The sequence below is a fragment of the Epinephelus moara genome, chromosome 21 (genome assembly GCF_006386435.1).
Source record: "Epinephelus moara isolate mb chromosome 21, YSFRI_EMoa_1.0, whole genome shotgun sequence".
Taxonomy (NCBI): domain Eukaryota; kingdom Metazoa; phylum Chordata; class Actinopteri; order Perciformes; family Serranidae; genus Epinephelus; species Epinephelus moara.
The window spans coordinates 2,054,184-2,070,239 of NC_065526.1; the positions used below are offsets into that span (position 1 = coordinate 2,054,184).

At 41.9% G+C, this 16,056-nt stretch overlaps 1 protein-coding gene across 2 annotated transcripts in view; it reads right to left on the minus strand.

The window, feature by feature from the left end:
- Nucleotides 1-7,382, minus strand: part of cables1 (Cdk5 and Abl enzyme substrate 1) — a 29,056-nt gene extending 21,674 nt beyond the window's left edge. The window contains exon 1 of one of the 2 annotated variants that reach the window (XM_050032512.1): nucleotides 6,661-7,382. In XM_050032512.1, the coding sequence (XP_049888469.1) occupies nucleotides 6,661-7,250 (590 nt within the window). In that variant the 5' untranslated portion in view covers nucleotides 7,251-7,382. The remainder of the gene's footprint in view (nucleotides 1-6,660) is intronic. The other variant, XM_050032513.1, reaches the window with a different exon arrangement.
- Nucleotides 7,383-16,056: the final 8,674 nt, after the last annotated feature.

A 16,056-nucleotide genomic window follows, 5' to 3' on the forward strand; every position in this document is an offset into this window, starting at 1 on the left:
TCAAACAAAATGGGGGCGCTAGAGAGCTCATTTCTTATCTAGGCCTAACCTCCATATGGATTTTTACTGAACTTGGTAGATATGTAGAACAGGACGCCTCAAGGTGACTGGAGAAATTTAACTCTTATTGGCAACTCTAATTAAAGCAATCGTACTATCAAATTCACAAACACTCTGTCTGAATACATTGCTCTTCTTAATGGGTTCAGTTGACTATTTAGTCTGCAATTTCCTATGACCTGTATCCCAAACACACACCATGTGAAACTGTACGTGGGCAACTGTGCACTCAATGGGTATGGACTAGTGTTAAATACTTTTGGACCACTTGCTAGATTTACCAGCTCGATATAACATTTTATTTGACCCAAGCAATCCTTGCAAAGCGTGATTTATCAATACAATGGGACTCTGGCATGGATCACACTGTCTCTAGCTAAAGTGAAAGTAAAATCACCTTTTCTTAGTCTTAAATCCAAAACTGAATACAATTAGGCATCTCTCTCTAAAGGTTTAACGTAAAGCTGAACAAATGAACATTTTAATATGAATGATGGATTAAATGGCTGATGTGTAATGTGAGAGGCGTTGCTCATAGTAATGAAACCACAGAACCATCACCCGACACTGCAGTTCTCCACAGCACTACAGAACACTTTAGATCTTTTAAAGCTTTTAGTTTTGGTTCATTTTCACTGTTAGCTACCAACCAGAAACATAGTTAACGTCTAGCTGGTGAACATGGTGGAGCATTCAGCATGTAAAGAGAAACTTCTCTCAGGAGTGGGTGGAGACCAAACTAGAGCTAAATGCTTATGTTTCTCTGTGTCTGAGTAAATAGGCAACTATTTGCCTTTATATGGTGATGATATGTCCCTGATGTGTTCACAGCTTGTGGTGCTCACACCAGTTGTCAGAAAGTCACTTGATGCAGGTTTATATAGGTGTAAGTTTGGAGTTTTTCAAGTCTATCTTAATACACTACTCACACACTAATATACACATTGAAAGAATTATTGTTTGCTGTAATCATTCCTCCTGTCCATACTCGCTCTGAAGCAATGACTTCTATAGCTCTTGTTCTGAGTGAAATCCATCATGAACTTCAGCAGTCTGTTCAGGAATCTTCCAATTTTGCTTTTACTGTTAGCACAAATTTCTTTTGTGTTTTAGACAGGGTTTTCTTGCAGAGTTGTACTGGTGTTATGTGAAAACAAAGAATGAGTTTTACTCTAAAAAGCCACTTGATTTCATTATTAAACTTGTGAGCTTTGGCAAAATTTTGTCTCATCTCTTACAGTGAAGGCGTGATCACTTTATGGACAGGAGAAATGGCTGCAGCGACCATTAGCTCCCAATGCACATACAGGCATGAGTATTGTATTAAAAGACTTTTGAAAGAATCCAAACCTGTCCTATAAAAAGGTCCAGTGTGTATTTACTGGATTTGAGGTTGAAACTTCTCCCGTGTGCAGGGCGTGTAGGAGAACTACAGTGGCTGACCTAGAAACCTGAATGGCCCTAGCTAGAGCCGGTGTTCGGTTTGTCCCTTTTGGGCTATTGTAGAACAACATGGCTGACTCCACTGAAGAAGACCTGCTTAGTACATAGATAAAAATGACTCATTTTAGTGTAACGATTCTTAATTTTAGGTAATTGTAAGCTAATAAAAACACAGTTATGAATATTATATACCTTTTCTGTCAATAGATGCCCCGAAATCCTACACACTGGGCCTTTAACTGTATCCCCTTATTCTAGTAATTTCTCTCCATTTCTCTGTGACACTTTGTCATTATTCCAGTCCAAATCTCAGTGCATTGTTACTGATCTCCAAAAAAATCATTCAGCAGTTGGCCGAGGGGCATGTTCCCAGTTCACGAGGACTCTGCTGAACTGTGAGGACTTTGATCCAGGCGCTGTAGATGAACAGCAGCAGGACGTGTTTTTAATGCAAAAGATGTTTTCCAGGCCGGTGCAAATCCTACAAACGATAACACTGCCCAGGCCACTCATTTACATCAGACACGACTCCTACCAACTAAGGTTAGAACAGTCTGGATCTACCCAGTCTGACATTAACAAGGCCTGGTCAGAGGCTTCAAAGAAACCTCAGTGTAAATCAGTGTCAGGGTGAAACAAGCGTCCCTCAGTATCTCCGACACAAATCCTGCTATTGTTGCCCTCAAAGTGATTTTGTTTTAGCGTGTTTTATAAAAGCAAACACAATGCTGTCCTCTTGTTATTAAAATGTTTCAAAACGCTATTGATAATCCTGTCTAGCGTGATGCCAGGCAATGAAGCTATAAAACTCAAGTGGACTATTTAGTTGTGGAGCTTAAACAGTTTCACACGTACGTCCTGCTGGCAGTTTGCCACAGGACAGAGTCTTCTGTTTCGTATTTTGAGAGTCACTGAGTGGAAATAAATGTAATGTGGTGGGTTTCTTGACACAAATACAGCTCAGGCAAACGGTAATGTGATTATTCTGATAAAAAAAATAAATCAGTCAGAGCAGTTCAGCCTGTCTGATCCTCAAACACGCTGAGTACAAATGGTTGTATCAGCAGATTTGAAAAATAAATAGGCAAAAAAGAAAGTTAGCGAAACAGAAACACAAATAAAATTGTTCTGTTAGCTGTTCAGGGTGAGAAACCAAACAAGCCATGATGTGGAAATTTAACTCCGGGGTCCAATTTGTCATTGTGTGAAGAAAAACACATGCTGACCCTTGTTACTCAGTGCTATACTTGAAGTGGGTCTCAGTCAGATCTTAAGGGCCTTTCTGAGGCTTTGTTGACAGTTCAGACACTGAGAAGGAAAATGAAGCATTCTTATATAATCCTGTGATTATGCCAACCATGATCTCAGCGAACAACAATCAACCTCATAACCAGAAGTATGTGACCCATTCGCAGAAAACTCCACAGGACCATTATAATGGCTTGTGCTGCTTGTTTTCCAGCCACAGTCTCTGCTGCCTCATGCTAAAAACAATCTTGTTAAAGTACTGCATGAGTCTGCACTATACTGGTGATGGGAATGTAACTAAAAGAGGAAGTGAGACAGAAGACCTGGGTGTGTTTTAGGGGGGAAAGGATGAAATGAAAATAGCTCGACACCTAAGGCAGATAAAGCCAGATGGTAATAGGTATGCTATATTTAAAGCTGCAGCTCTTGCCGTGCTGATTCATGATGGATGAAGGCTGAGGAGTGGAGGGAAAGCTGAATATGAAATCATCCATCATTTTCATGCATTAGACTCTGATGAGGATATGCTCGAAATCAGCTTTGGCCTCAGAAAGTCTATTTTGGCAGCACATCAGAGGCTCTGCGACTTCCTGAATGGGAGCAGCACTGAAGGCCAAAAGTCTGAGGGGAGAGTGTGTCTCTGATGCCCCTGGGAGAGGAAGTAAGGCACAGAAAATACAGAGCTGAGAGCCAGGCTGCTTCTCAGAAAGCCTGGGCATCCTGCCTCTCCCAGCCAGGGACCTCTGGACACGTTTCCACCAGCTGCCCTCAGAAAACAAACCAGGCACTGTGCAGAGCGCTCGTCTGTCTGCGCGCCGGTGGAATATGGCCGTGCTCCATCAACAGGTTGCTTACTTCTCAACATTAGAATTCATTTTGTGTGGACGTCTTCCAAGCAAATTCCGAAAGCAGGGTACAGTCGGGGTTTAACAACTTCAGACTGTTTACTGATGGAGCAACAGAATGGCTGTGTAGTGATGCGATGCAACACTGTAGCTAAGGCTGGGTGTTAAACCTTAATACGTTTTTTTTGGTACCAACCGAAATGTGTCTGTAGCACAAACTACTGAAACTTAAGATTTAAATATATTTGTGATTAACACATGAGAAGTTTGGCTTCTTTTGGTAGCTGCGAAATAGGCTGCAATGTAATCACTTCGGGCACGTTTGCACCGTCAATGTACGTCCACTTAAGTGCTTGTATTTGCCACTGACGGGCTCAAATTATCCAACAGCAATATGAAAAGGATCCCTACAGAGATAGACCTTTTTCTTAAAGAGTTAGATCCTTTTTCTTTAACCAGAAACAGCCCTGAATTCGCTATCGTCAAAGCCACCAGCCATTTAAATAAACAGTAATTTCATCATCGTAAAACACACTTCATTAGAAGTCAACGGAAACAAAGTAAAACTTACAAAAGTCTTATTGCTTCGTCTACCCACTGTTCTAACAATCACCAACTGTGCTTAAACTCAGCCATTATCTACTCACACATATGCCGACGGAGGCTCAGGTGAAGTTTTAGAGTCCTCACATCACTTATGGAGATCCAAGGGGAGAGTGGGCTGACGGCGCCCCAGATTCAAACGTCCAAAAACACAAAACTGAAACCACAAAATATCTCCATACTGCTCGTCCGTAGTGATCCAAGTGTCCTGAAGCCCCGACATAAAAAGTTGTTTGGAAAAACGTCATTTGANAGCCTCCCTCGGCATATGGGTGAGTAGATAATGGCTGAATTTTCATTTTTGGGTGCACTATCCCTTAACTCACCCCGTTAGATGTGAAAACATGCTGGCTGCATACACTCTAAAATTACTGGTTTTTTTTTTAAATGGAGTCTGGTGGCTGTGGCGATAGTGATTTCAGGGCTGTTTCCGGTTAAACAAAATGGATGTTCATCTTTAACAAAAAGGTCTATCTCTGTCGGGATCCTCTTCATAATGCTGTCAGACACTTGGAATAATAATCTGAGCCTGTCAGTGGCAAAAACAAGCACTTTTAGAGGATGTACATTGATGGTGCGAACATGCCCCAAGTCATTACATTGCAGCCTCTCACTCAATACTGGACCAATTTCATTGTTCAATGTTACGTCAAATTGTTGTTCCCATGAGTCACTCAGACACAAACACCTAAAAATGAGGGTCCAGGTTGAAAAATGCAGAAGTTATCGGTCCTTTGAGTGTGCCCAGTTGTAGATTTTTGAATTTCCACATTTGGCCCTGTGGTAAGACCGCTCTGTCAACTGCTGTTTCCAAAGTCAAGAGTGAACTCTGAGTCTTGACTTTAAAGCCAACATGAACAGGAGGTCTTTAAAGTGCTCAGGAAAATGGAAACTGAAACATTTCCAATTCCATCTATTGAGGAAGACTGTGTGATAGGATCTAAAAGTCTAGAAAATGGAGCTACTAAATGGACTTCATGGGGAGACTGGTCTGTCAGCTAATGTTAACTGTATTTTAGGCCTGTGGGTCACTTTAACTGTTTAATTCAAAGCTGCAGTAAAGGGTGTTGTAATGGACTGTTCGTCATTGTGAGGGGTTTCTGATGTTTTGTTTAATCCCTGTACTTGTTGAGTGTCTGCACACTGTAAGTGGTTTCTCAGAAAAAATACAGAATGCATTTCTGAATGATTAATGGTGTGTCTTGGGTCTTATATAACTTCTTATAATGCACTTCTTTCACTATCAAAAAGAACAGATTAAGACTTTCGGAAGCTGTTAGTTTGGCAGCGCAATTTCCATGAGGTCAGGAAGGGGAACTAAATGCTTATTGAGTGTTTCACCATGAAGCAGAGCTTCCTGAGAAGTCTGGCAGAGACACCAGAGGGAGGAGAGGATCTGGGTAAGAGTGGGGCTCTGAATGGAAAGCAGAGCGGAGAGGATTTGACAGCAGGTTCTGACAGCGAGAGAACCACGACAGACGACTGTTACTGACAGCTGTCCTGCCGCGAGGGTCAGGCCCTCCAAACTCGCCCTGTGCCTTCAGTGTGAAGACAGAGTGGACAAATAAAAGACATCCACACGGAGCTGCGAGTCCCTGTTGTTTATGTAGTTGAACAGCGGTGTAGGGTTACAGGATGTTTACATCACGCTGAGGAGAAGCAGACAGCAGGTGTGGGACAGGTTTTTCGAATGCCATTCGCTAAAAATAATTTGAGGTCTAGTGAATTTGACAATGAACGTGAGAGCATGTGCACAAGTAAGGAAGGAAGAAACTGCTGAGTCTCCTCTCTGGGGAAACTAGGTTACAGCTGCTGGATCTGTGATCATAGTGCACTATCTGTCCCTGTGCAGACCAGTGAGTCACAATCACCTGTACGCAGTAAATAAACAAACACCTGAACTTTATCCTCCTGCTATGGTGTTGCATCCAGACAGACTGTGCACCTTTCCAAAGCAGCTGACTGTGAAAACCTGCAAAACTCTTCCTGCAGAGCTCATTCATTCAGGGCTCTGGTTAGTGTGGTTGTGAGGAAACATAAACACTTCAGGCACTGGGAGTTCATAATAAAAGCTGTTCATCATGTTTTACAGCTAATATCTGATGTGCCAAATTGTGAGGCGCACAGAGAAACCTGCTGATGTACTGAAACTTGACAAATGAAATCATCTGCAGGCTGGTAAAGACTGCAATACAAGATCTGTCAGTGTGTACTTATGGATATTATTTTGTAAACACATGAGATCATGACAGCTGTCTGCAGCACTGGTGAGTAAATTACCAAATGTGCATGCTACTGTGCATCTCTGCTATGATCTGATTAGTTTGTCTGCTATGATGACATCAATGTACAGTTTAACGGCCTGACAGTGCAGATCCTGCAGACACGAGCCTGCACCTTGAGGTTACACCAGTCACACTGTACTGCATGTTCCCACACACCACACAGCTCACACAGTTACCTTGATCTCTGCAGCTCTATCGCAGAGTTGGCTATCTGTCCGCCCTCCAGGCTGTAGTTCTGGGAGGTTTGCCTGGAGTAGGGGGCAGGAAGGATTCCCTGAGTGTACGTCTGCAGCCTCCCCCGAGCCGACGCTGGGACCGCGGAGAACGGCGAGCTGAACGTGGAGGGCACGAAAGCGTCGCCCTCTGTGTCTGCACCCGCCGGGGCAGCCGCGGGACCCGTCCCAAAACTGGCCCGACTGCTGTTAAGGAGAGCCTGGTTTGCAAAAGCGAGCGCCTGGGCGGCCGTGGTCGCCGCCGCCGCCGCCGCAGCCGCAGCAGCTGCAGCTCCGGCGGCGCCAGCAGCTCCGTACGCCGAGCGCTCCGGAGAAACCAGGCTGTGTCTAGTCCTAGCTTCAAGCGACTCATCCTCCTCGTGCTGATTGTCTGCGTCGTCTTGCACGGGTCGTCCATCCAGAGAAATGTTGCTGAGAAAAGACAACGCCGCTTGCCTCCTCCTCGGGTCTATTCGTTTCCGCGTATGCTCGATACTGGAGTGCTTGATCTGTAGCGTGGCTGTGGATGTGTTGCTGCTCGTGGCAGCCGCCATGGTCCGCTTCCAGTGATCCGAGTCCCCGCAGCAGCGATCTTACCTCAGTGACATTAATATTGTGTTAATCGTGCTTGTGTTGGTGAATGGTAGTGGCCTGTCTTTTAAGTACATGCGTTTAACTGGGTGAAAACAGGCTGGTCACGTGTGTGCAGTATTGTGGCAGCACAGGGAAAATTTGGACCAATGGGCTGTCAGGAATACATGTGGGTTTTTTTCTTTTCCTGACTGCTGATGCCTCCACTCGCGTCTCTGACAGGGTATGCCAACATTACATAAACTGAGCCCGGTGTGTCTCAAACAGTGTGACCTGCACTCTATCAGCCCCTAAACAATATTTCATGTTTTTTAATAACAATTTATAAAACATATCCCCGAGGAGACATGTTTTAGATAATGCTGAGGAAACTTTGCAGCCTTCTGCATGACTACATTTCACCTGAGCCGCGTGTTGCCTGCTCAGTGCGCACAGGGAGCAGCTGTGTGCACGGTGATCAATGGGCGCTGACACAATGAGCCTGGCTCTGTTTGTTTTCAGAAAATAGATCATTTTCTAAACTGTACAAGTCAGCATCTCTGCAGCAATTGCGCCATCTGTCTGCTTGATATGCATTGCCTATGCTGCTTTTTTTCTTTTTCTTCTTTTTTTGCCATAACCCAGTTGAATGTGCCATCTAGTGGATTTTGGGTGACAACCACAGCAGCTCATGCACGGACACACAGCAAATAGTGATCGGTTTGAGCAACGTTTCATGATTTATTGGTTATTAAATACCTTTCAGATGCTTTCAGAGAGTCTTTAGGGAATGTTCCCTAAAGGTTATTAATTATTTAGTTTAATTCATTATTTTTATTTTTATTTTTAAATACTTTTAAATAACATATAGACAACCTTTAGGGATCATTCACTGAAGGTTCTCTCAAGTTTTTTTTTTTTTTAAATCAACCACCAGGGAACACTCCCTGAATGCTATTATTATTATTATCATTATTATTTATTTTTTAAAATATTTTTAAATACATTTAAATAATGTAGACAGCCTTCAGGGAACCACCAGGAAACATTCAACATGTTCTCTTGAAGTTTTATTATTATTATTATTATTATCATTATTTTTATTATGGTTATTATTATTATTAATAATAATAATATTTTAAAATACATTTGAATAACATATACCTTTAGGGATCATTCACTGAAGGTTCTCTCAAGTTTTTTTAAATTTATTTTTTTATTCTTTTATTCTAATCAACCACCAGGGAACATTCCCTGAATGTTATGTTGTTGTTATTATTATTAATATTATTGTTATGTATTTATCTATCTTTAAATTATTTTTGTAATACATTTAATTAATGTAGACAACCTTCAGAGAACCACCAGGGAACATTCCCTGAATGTTATGTTATTATTATTATTATTATTATTATTATTATTATTATGTATTTATTTTTTTATTTTTAAATTATTTTTTAATACATTTAATTAATGTAGACAACCTTCAGGGAACCACCAGGGAACATTCCCTGAATGTTCTCTTGACGTTTTTTATTATTATTATTAGTAGTAGTAGTAGTAGTAATAACAATAATAATAATATTCTTTAAAAATACATTTGAATAACATATAGACAACCTTTAGGGATCATTAACTGAAGGTTCTCTCAAGTTTTTATTTATTTATTTTTTATTTTATTTGATTCAACCTTCAGGGAACCACCAGGGAACATTCCCTGAATGTTATTACTATTATGATTATGATTATTATTATTATTAGTCATGAAACAGAGTAGTAGTAGTATAAGTAATAGTAGTGGTATTACAAACTTCAGGGAACTACAAGGGAACATTCCCTGAATGTACTTTTAAGGTTTTAAAAAACAACCTTCAAAGAACCTTTAGGGAACGCTTCCTGAAAGGTAATACCTGTCTGCTGGGTAGCCAAGACGTTTTGATGAAGAGCTCAAGAGAAGCAGGTTTGGGTGATAATCAAACATTTGCCTTTTACTTGAGGACATATTAATGTGTTTTGTATGCCTACATATTTTTCATTCATATTTTTTGCATCCAGGTGTTCATGCACTCATGCACAACCAAACAAACACTGGTCACAGTGCAGGCAGGGTGCTTGCACTGGGGCCCATGGGATGAGGGGGCCCATAGAGAGAGTGGGCCCTCCAACCATATACTGGGCAAAAAACAGGCCCTTGTGAATTATTTAAACTGCTACCTTAAAGATATGCTCCATGTGCCATTTGCTATATGTGCCACTGAAAAGGCAAACCCATCTCCATTATATTTTTCTTCTCTTTTCCTTAAATTAGCCAGTAGCAATCTATAACAAAATATGTTATAAAATATATGCCTGTGCTCAATAAACTACAAATAAACTATAAAAAAAAAACTGTTACAATTAAATGAATAATGACTTATTTTAAGTTGGTACTTGTCACATACATATGCGATGATGATTTCTGGGTGATATGTATGTTGGTGTTATCTAATGTCAAGTCTCTATTAAATCATGTGATGGTAAGATTATACGGTAGCTAGTTTAGGTGCACACTAGTGTGCCAAAGGTCCCGCCATGACAGCGTGCACTGGGCCCGTTGTAACTGCCTTAACCCTGTAACTACGACAACCGGTTCATGAAAGGGGACATGGCAAAATGGTATGTGTGTATGTGTATGTTTGTATGTATGTGTCTTCCACTCCCACTGCCCCCCACACCCTTTAAACCAGCAGGCATAAACACAGATACACAGATACACACTTTACCTCCGTGCCAAGTTTTTAACAGGTATTATGGCTGCAGAAATGTCTAACAGTTAATGTCAGGGCAATGAGACACTGCTACAACTGTAAGGTTTACTTAAATCACTTAAACCATGTCTGATCGTATACAGCATGTGTATAAAGAAATTAAATTCCTGTATCATAGGACAGTTGCTGCCAAACCTACACGCTGCGGATTTGATACAGAAATTATAAAGCATGTAACAGAGGCGATCCTCCGAGCCACAGCTCCATTAATCCTGTCCTTGTCTAGACAAAACTTGTTAGATTAGTCTAAATTAGATTAAATCTTAAAAAAATAGACATTGTTGGTATGTCGTTGTGCTTTGTAGAGACAACATAGCACTTCTTGAACACTAGAGGTCTCTGTTGGACCTCAAATCTGCACGTTGCTGCATGTTTCCAACATTCTGCATTGCACAAAGGAGCTCATAGTAACTGCTGCTCATAAAGCCCCTGGGTGGATGTACATCATAGTAATAGTGTACGTACCTTGAAAGCCCTGGCAGTGTGTTTTATTGCTGAAACACCATATATGACACAGGTTAGAGGCACTGATGATATTGACTGTTTAATGAGTATTGTCAGTCATTCCCCAAGGTTATGGTTATGATACAGACACAGCTCTACTGATGATGAATCTTTAGGGCCAGTTACTTGTGTCACTAATAAACACATAAAAGAGGTTTTTTGCACAGGGAAAGTGTTGCCAACGTTTAAAACCAGAATGCTATATACAGTATACTTACATTTACCATTTGGCTTGGGTTAGCAACACCATACCCTGCAGATGTGTGCTCTGATTTTGCAGACAGCCACAATAATGTGTAGGAACTGCAGGTTCTTAGGCCCCAGTTAATCTGAGCAGCCCATCAGTCCCTGCAGCGCCGCAGCAAAGACTCCTGCCCTCGGCGAGAAACTCTGAGCTTCCTGTGTTTGTGTGAAGTTTCCTACTCATGAAGTACTTCAGCACCTCATTGTGAGGCTTCGTGCACATGACTCTGCTATTACTTTCACAATGATTAAAGACAAACATGCCAACATGCATCATAAATTTCCTCGCACTGCCCTAGGAGCTAGAAACACAATACTGTAGTCTCTTAATGGATACAGCATTATATAGTAGTGCAATGATTGTGGCTCTAATAATGGAAGGAGAAGGTTTGAAAGAAAAATGGGATTAAGGTGAGAGGACAGAATGTGGAAGGAAAAGGGCAAAGATCAGGGACAACAATAGGAAAATAAAATATAGTCGTCCAGGAATTAACTGTTGTGACAAAATCATGGAATATAGCTCTCACTTGGAGAAACTCCCTGTCAGTGACGTACGATTAGCGTTTCTGGTTATCGTGCGCCTGGGAAAGGTTTCACCTCTTTGTTTTTTTGCACCAATAACATTTTGAGCCATTGCAGGGTAAAGCAATTAAAATGCCTGCCAGGCTATTTCAGGGGTGCTAATGTCGCTGCTTGCCTTAGTTGGTCTTGCTGGGACACACTCTTTACATGCATGACACATCACAGGGCCAGGAAAGCGTGACAGCATCACCTATAGAGTGCCTTAGCTCCTACTGCACCCAAGAAACAGAGCTATACCACACAAATGCACTGCACAGCACACTACAGTATCCTCTCTGCAGTGTAGTAATGAAATGGTTTGCTATTGTTTGATTTCTGACACTGAATTCTCCCATATTCCCCAAGGGAGAATCAAATCTATCAGCATTAGCAGCTGTGGTCAGATTAGGTGTGTGTTGATGAAGGATTTAGATAAGAGCGAGTGTGTGAGGCCAGCGCTGAGCTCTCACACAGGGACGGCTCGTCTTAATGGGACCGGGGTCTTATCAGAGGAATCAGAGGAGCTCCCTGAAGTTCACCTCAGTTTAATCACAGGCTTTCGGATGACACTTCTACAGCCCTGTGATGTACTGGAAAGTGGAAAGGACCATTCACTTTCATAGGAGGGAAGATTATGGGTAATGAATCCAGTGACAAACAGATGAAGAAAAACGTGTTTCTATTCTGTCCAGGGAGCGCTGATGAGTCAGTCTCTGAGGCGGCCCAATCGCCAGAATAAATGTTGACACTGTATGTTTCTGCAAGCTATGCGTGTGTAACATTTGTACACATTATTTAGTGGATATGTTGACATTTTACGCTTCTTTATGTTTCAACTGTGCTGCAGTTAACGTGGTTATATTTAGGCATGAAACCATTTGGTTATGGTTAGGGAAATGACCATGTTTTGGCTTGAAATACTCTGTTGTGGTGGCCTAATTACAGCTGGAGATGCCGCTGATGTCTCCCTACGAAACAGACAGCTCTGTTTTTGGTTTTCGTCATGTTATCCAGCATTAATTCGACATGTTGATATGATACATATGAAATGTACAAATGTATTGGTTTGCAGAAACCTTTGGGACACGTAGTTGCTCCTTTGTCGGGAGTCACATGAGAAGATTGACACAGGTTAGCTTAGCTTAGCACAGAAGCAGGAAACGGGAAAACAACAAGCCTGGCTCTGTCGAAAGGTAACACAATCAACCTCCTCTAAAGCTCACTTATTTACACATTATATCTCATTTTATTTGAAAGGCCTGAAACAACACATTGTGGTTTTACAGGAGGTTATGTGATGGACTGTTTCTTGGTTGGTAACAATGACTTTCTGGAGTGTTATCGTCAGTGAAGTTGCCAGGTAACTAACTCTCTAATATCCATACACACAAGCGTTTTGGCACAGTTTCAGAATTAATCACCATCTATGCTAACATGCCTGAAAATACACATCACATGACCATTCACATACACACGGCATGCTGGTGTAAATAGGAAGCAGAGTGTTGACTCTGTGATCGGTTGCTCAGTTACAGGGAACACTACAGAGGAAAACTAAGACCAAAGATTTCAATTCGACAATGAGGTGGAACTGGTACTGAAAGTAACACATGAGCATAAGGTGGTCACGGCGGTGGAAAATATAGATTGTGAGTTGCTGCAGAGCAAATATGGTGACGTATCAGAGCGGTGCCAGGAGCATTATCCAGCTCCAGAGGAAGACGTGGCAACAGTATCCACACGAGAAGGATGAACTCACAAAAGGTATGTAGCCGTATTGTTTCGGCTTGACTAATGAGACCCAGTTCCTGCACATCCAGACTAAAACACAAACCCTGTTTTCAAACTAAAATGGGATCAGCAGCTTTTTCAAACGTCTCCGTTTTAGGGGTTTTAATATGCCGAGGTAGTGAGGATGTTAGGCATTAACATAGCAATAGTTTTAAACCAAAAAAACATATCAGTGTGGATGTGGCTGCTCTGCAAAAAGGTGAATTACCTCATGTCCAAAACTGTTGAACTATTCCTTTAAAAGTGGCGCTTATATTGAACAAGGATGTGTCTGCGTATCAGACGCTTGCCAGCCCAGACTCTGCCTGTTTGTGCCTGACTCACACAGATACGCTTATCCTGGTTGAGTGTTCGTGCTCTGTGGTCAAGAGGGCAGGGCTGGGTTTGGTGGGGTCCACAGTTAGAGGGGGAGGAGGAGGGGACAGGAGCCGTGGAGAGGTGGTGGGGTCTGCGGTTGTGGCCTGGGATTGATGACTCTGTTACAGGTCGTGGAGAAGGAGCCCACCCGCGTGCCACAGCCCCCCAACATCAAACATGCCGTATTATGTTGATCTATGGAGATGGCTGGGCAGCACTTTCAACTGAGTCAGGCCAGGTCCATCAGAGGATTTATCTCTTCACAAGATTAAAGGGGGCCAAGGCGTCTGCCAAACAAAGGCTAACTCAGAGGGTCAGCTCAGGTCCTGAACTGAGAGATTTACACAGAGACAACCTTCAGATCGCAGAGAGACCCTGAAGAAGACTGTGACATCTGCCTTAAATCTGACAACTTGTAAATTAAGTTAGCAGTTAGCTCGCTGATACTCACATCACGATTGTCCAACATGACTGAATGCAAAATAATCCACAGATATGATCTAGTCATACACATCTCCGCATGTATGAATTGTAAATGCTCAGCAGTATCGTCCGACGCTATAAACACATTAGCACATACTTTCTGTCAGACCGTGGGGCAGGCAGAGTTTAAGTTATTCAAAACCTCCTTTATATTTCTGACATGTTCCTGGCATCTTTCAGGATTCCAAAGTAATGACAAAATCACTTTTTGGGAACATTAGGTCAGTTATTTTTTCACATTTCCTTTTAAAATAGTAAGACGGGATCTATTGTTAATGTTGTGCGTGAAAATCCGAACCACTTTTGTACAAATCCATGTCACATCCAGTGACTTGTTCCTGTTGCTTTGACCTTTGCGCTCCTTCCTATTAGTCACTGTGTAATGTTTTTGGTCTAGGAATGTAGGCCTGTTTCACTGTTGCACTCACTGTAAGATGCTCTGTGTAATTTAACAGCCAAATACCAGAAACAAAATTCATAGGATTTCATGCAGAGTACAATGTGAACATTAATTATTAACCATGTGTCTCATTTGACTGTTAATGCTCTTCCTCATCTGTCTTTGGTCCTTCGGCAGTTTGCACACCAAATGCAGACATGAAAAACAGTTTGGCCACAACCTTTTTTTTTTTTTTGCAAGAATTTCCTACTTTTGTTTTCTTTTAGATGATTTTCCTCCTTTTAAGAGTATTAGCCAGTGTTTGTGGTAACATACTTTGCTGTTTTCGTTGTGTCTCACAATGAAAACACTCATTTATATTCATTTGGAATCGAGTGGGTGAGAGACATAAAGAGGACTGGTGGCAAGATACGATCGGATGACGCAGGCTCACACACATGAACACGGGGGTTTGAGACAAGGCTTGAACTTGGGCAAGAAAGCCTTAAATCAGGGTAAAACATTTGCAGGAATGCAACTTCACATACCTTGCGATTCATTTCACATGGGAATATTTGTCTCACTTATAAAATCTGCAGTGGAGAGTGTTGGGTGATGTTAATGGAGGAGTGAGATGAAGGGAAGAAATGACTTTTATTTGAATTCTTTTCGTCTTCTAAAGCAGTCAATCCATAATAACTATAAAGCAGAGGTGAAATGTGACCTGTGCTGACTTTTTTTACACCTTGTTATTAATAAAGCTACTACGCTGTTTTGACTGGCAGCCAGCTAGCTATTGTCTAGTTCATGAATAGCAGTATGTATGCTGACAGAGTGCAGCTGAGCTTCTTGCTACAGTATTGGAGAAATAAACATTACAAAGTGGAATTCGTTTCTGCAGATTCTGAACCTTGAATGTTTTTATGCAATGAGCAAATACTGCAGTCATTATTCTTTCAGTGTGTGTAGGTGTGTGTGTCTGTCTGTTGGCCTATCTTTGTATGCACATATCAGTATTAGCACAGTGTTGCTACGTGCTTCACCACCAAGCCTCGCCCATAGTAGGAGGAGAGTACAGGGCAGGGTCAACACTGTGTGAGCCAGAAGAAACGCTGTGCCTGGCACCACCACACACTCACACACAAACACACACACACACACTAGACAGGCAACCTTGGGAATCACAGCCAAAGCAGAACAGAATGTACATTAAGGAGGTCGTCTCTCCTTTGCGCTTCTTCTTATTTCTCTCCCTGCACCCTCCATCCTAAATACATGGTGAGGCTAAAAAAAGTTTTCTGAAGTGAGGTGCAAATTGGAGGACTTACTCAGCTCTTGTTCATTTATGTTGCATCCTATTTGCTTCCCAGTTGTGTAAGTGAAATCAGAGACATTTCGCCACCCAAAAGTACGGCTCAAAGAGCACTGGCTCTGTTTTACTGTGGTGTTTGTGTCTTAACATCAAGAGCGTTTAAAGGTTGAAGAGCAGTACGCCATAATCAGGCCCTCGCCCTGCTGCTCCCTTCCTCCTTAAGTCACTGTCAAGCAGTTTTAGCCTTGGAGGTCACATGGCTAAACTTTGCCTTGTAAACACCCATCGTATGGTTTTACCTGTGTGTTAAATGTCCTGCTATAACAGTGCACCCAATGAGTAGCAGATGAGGG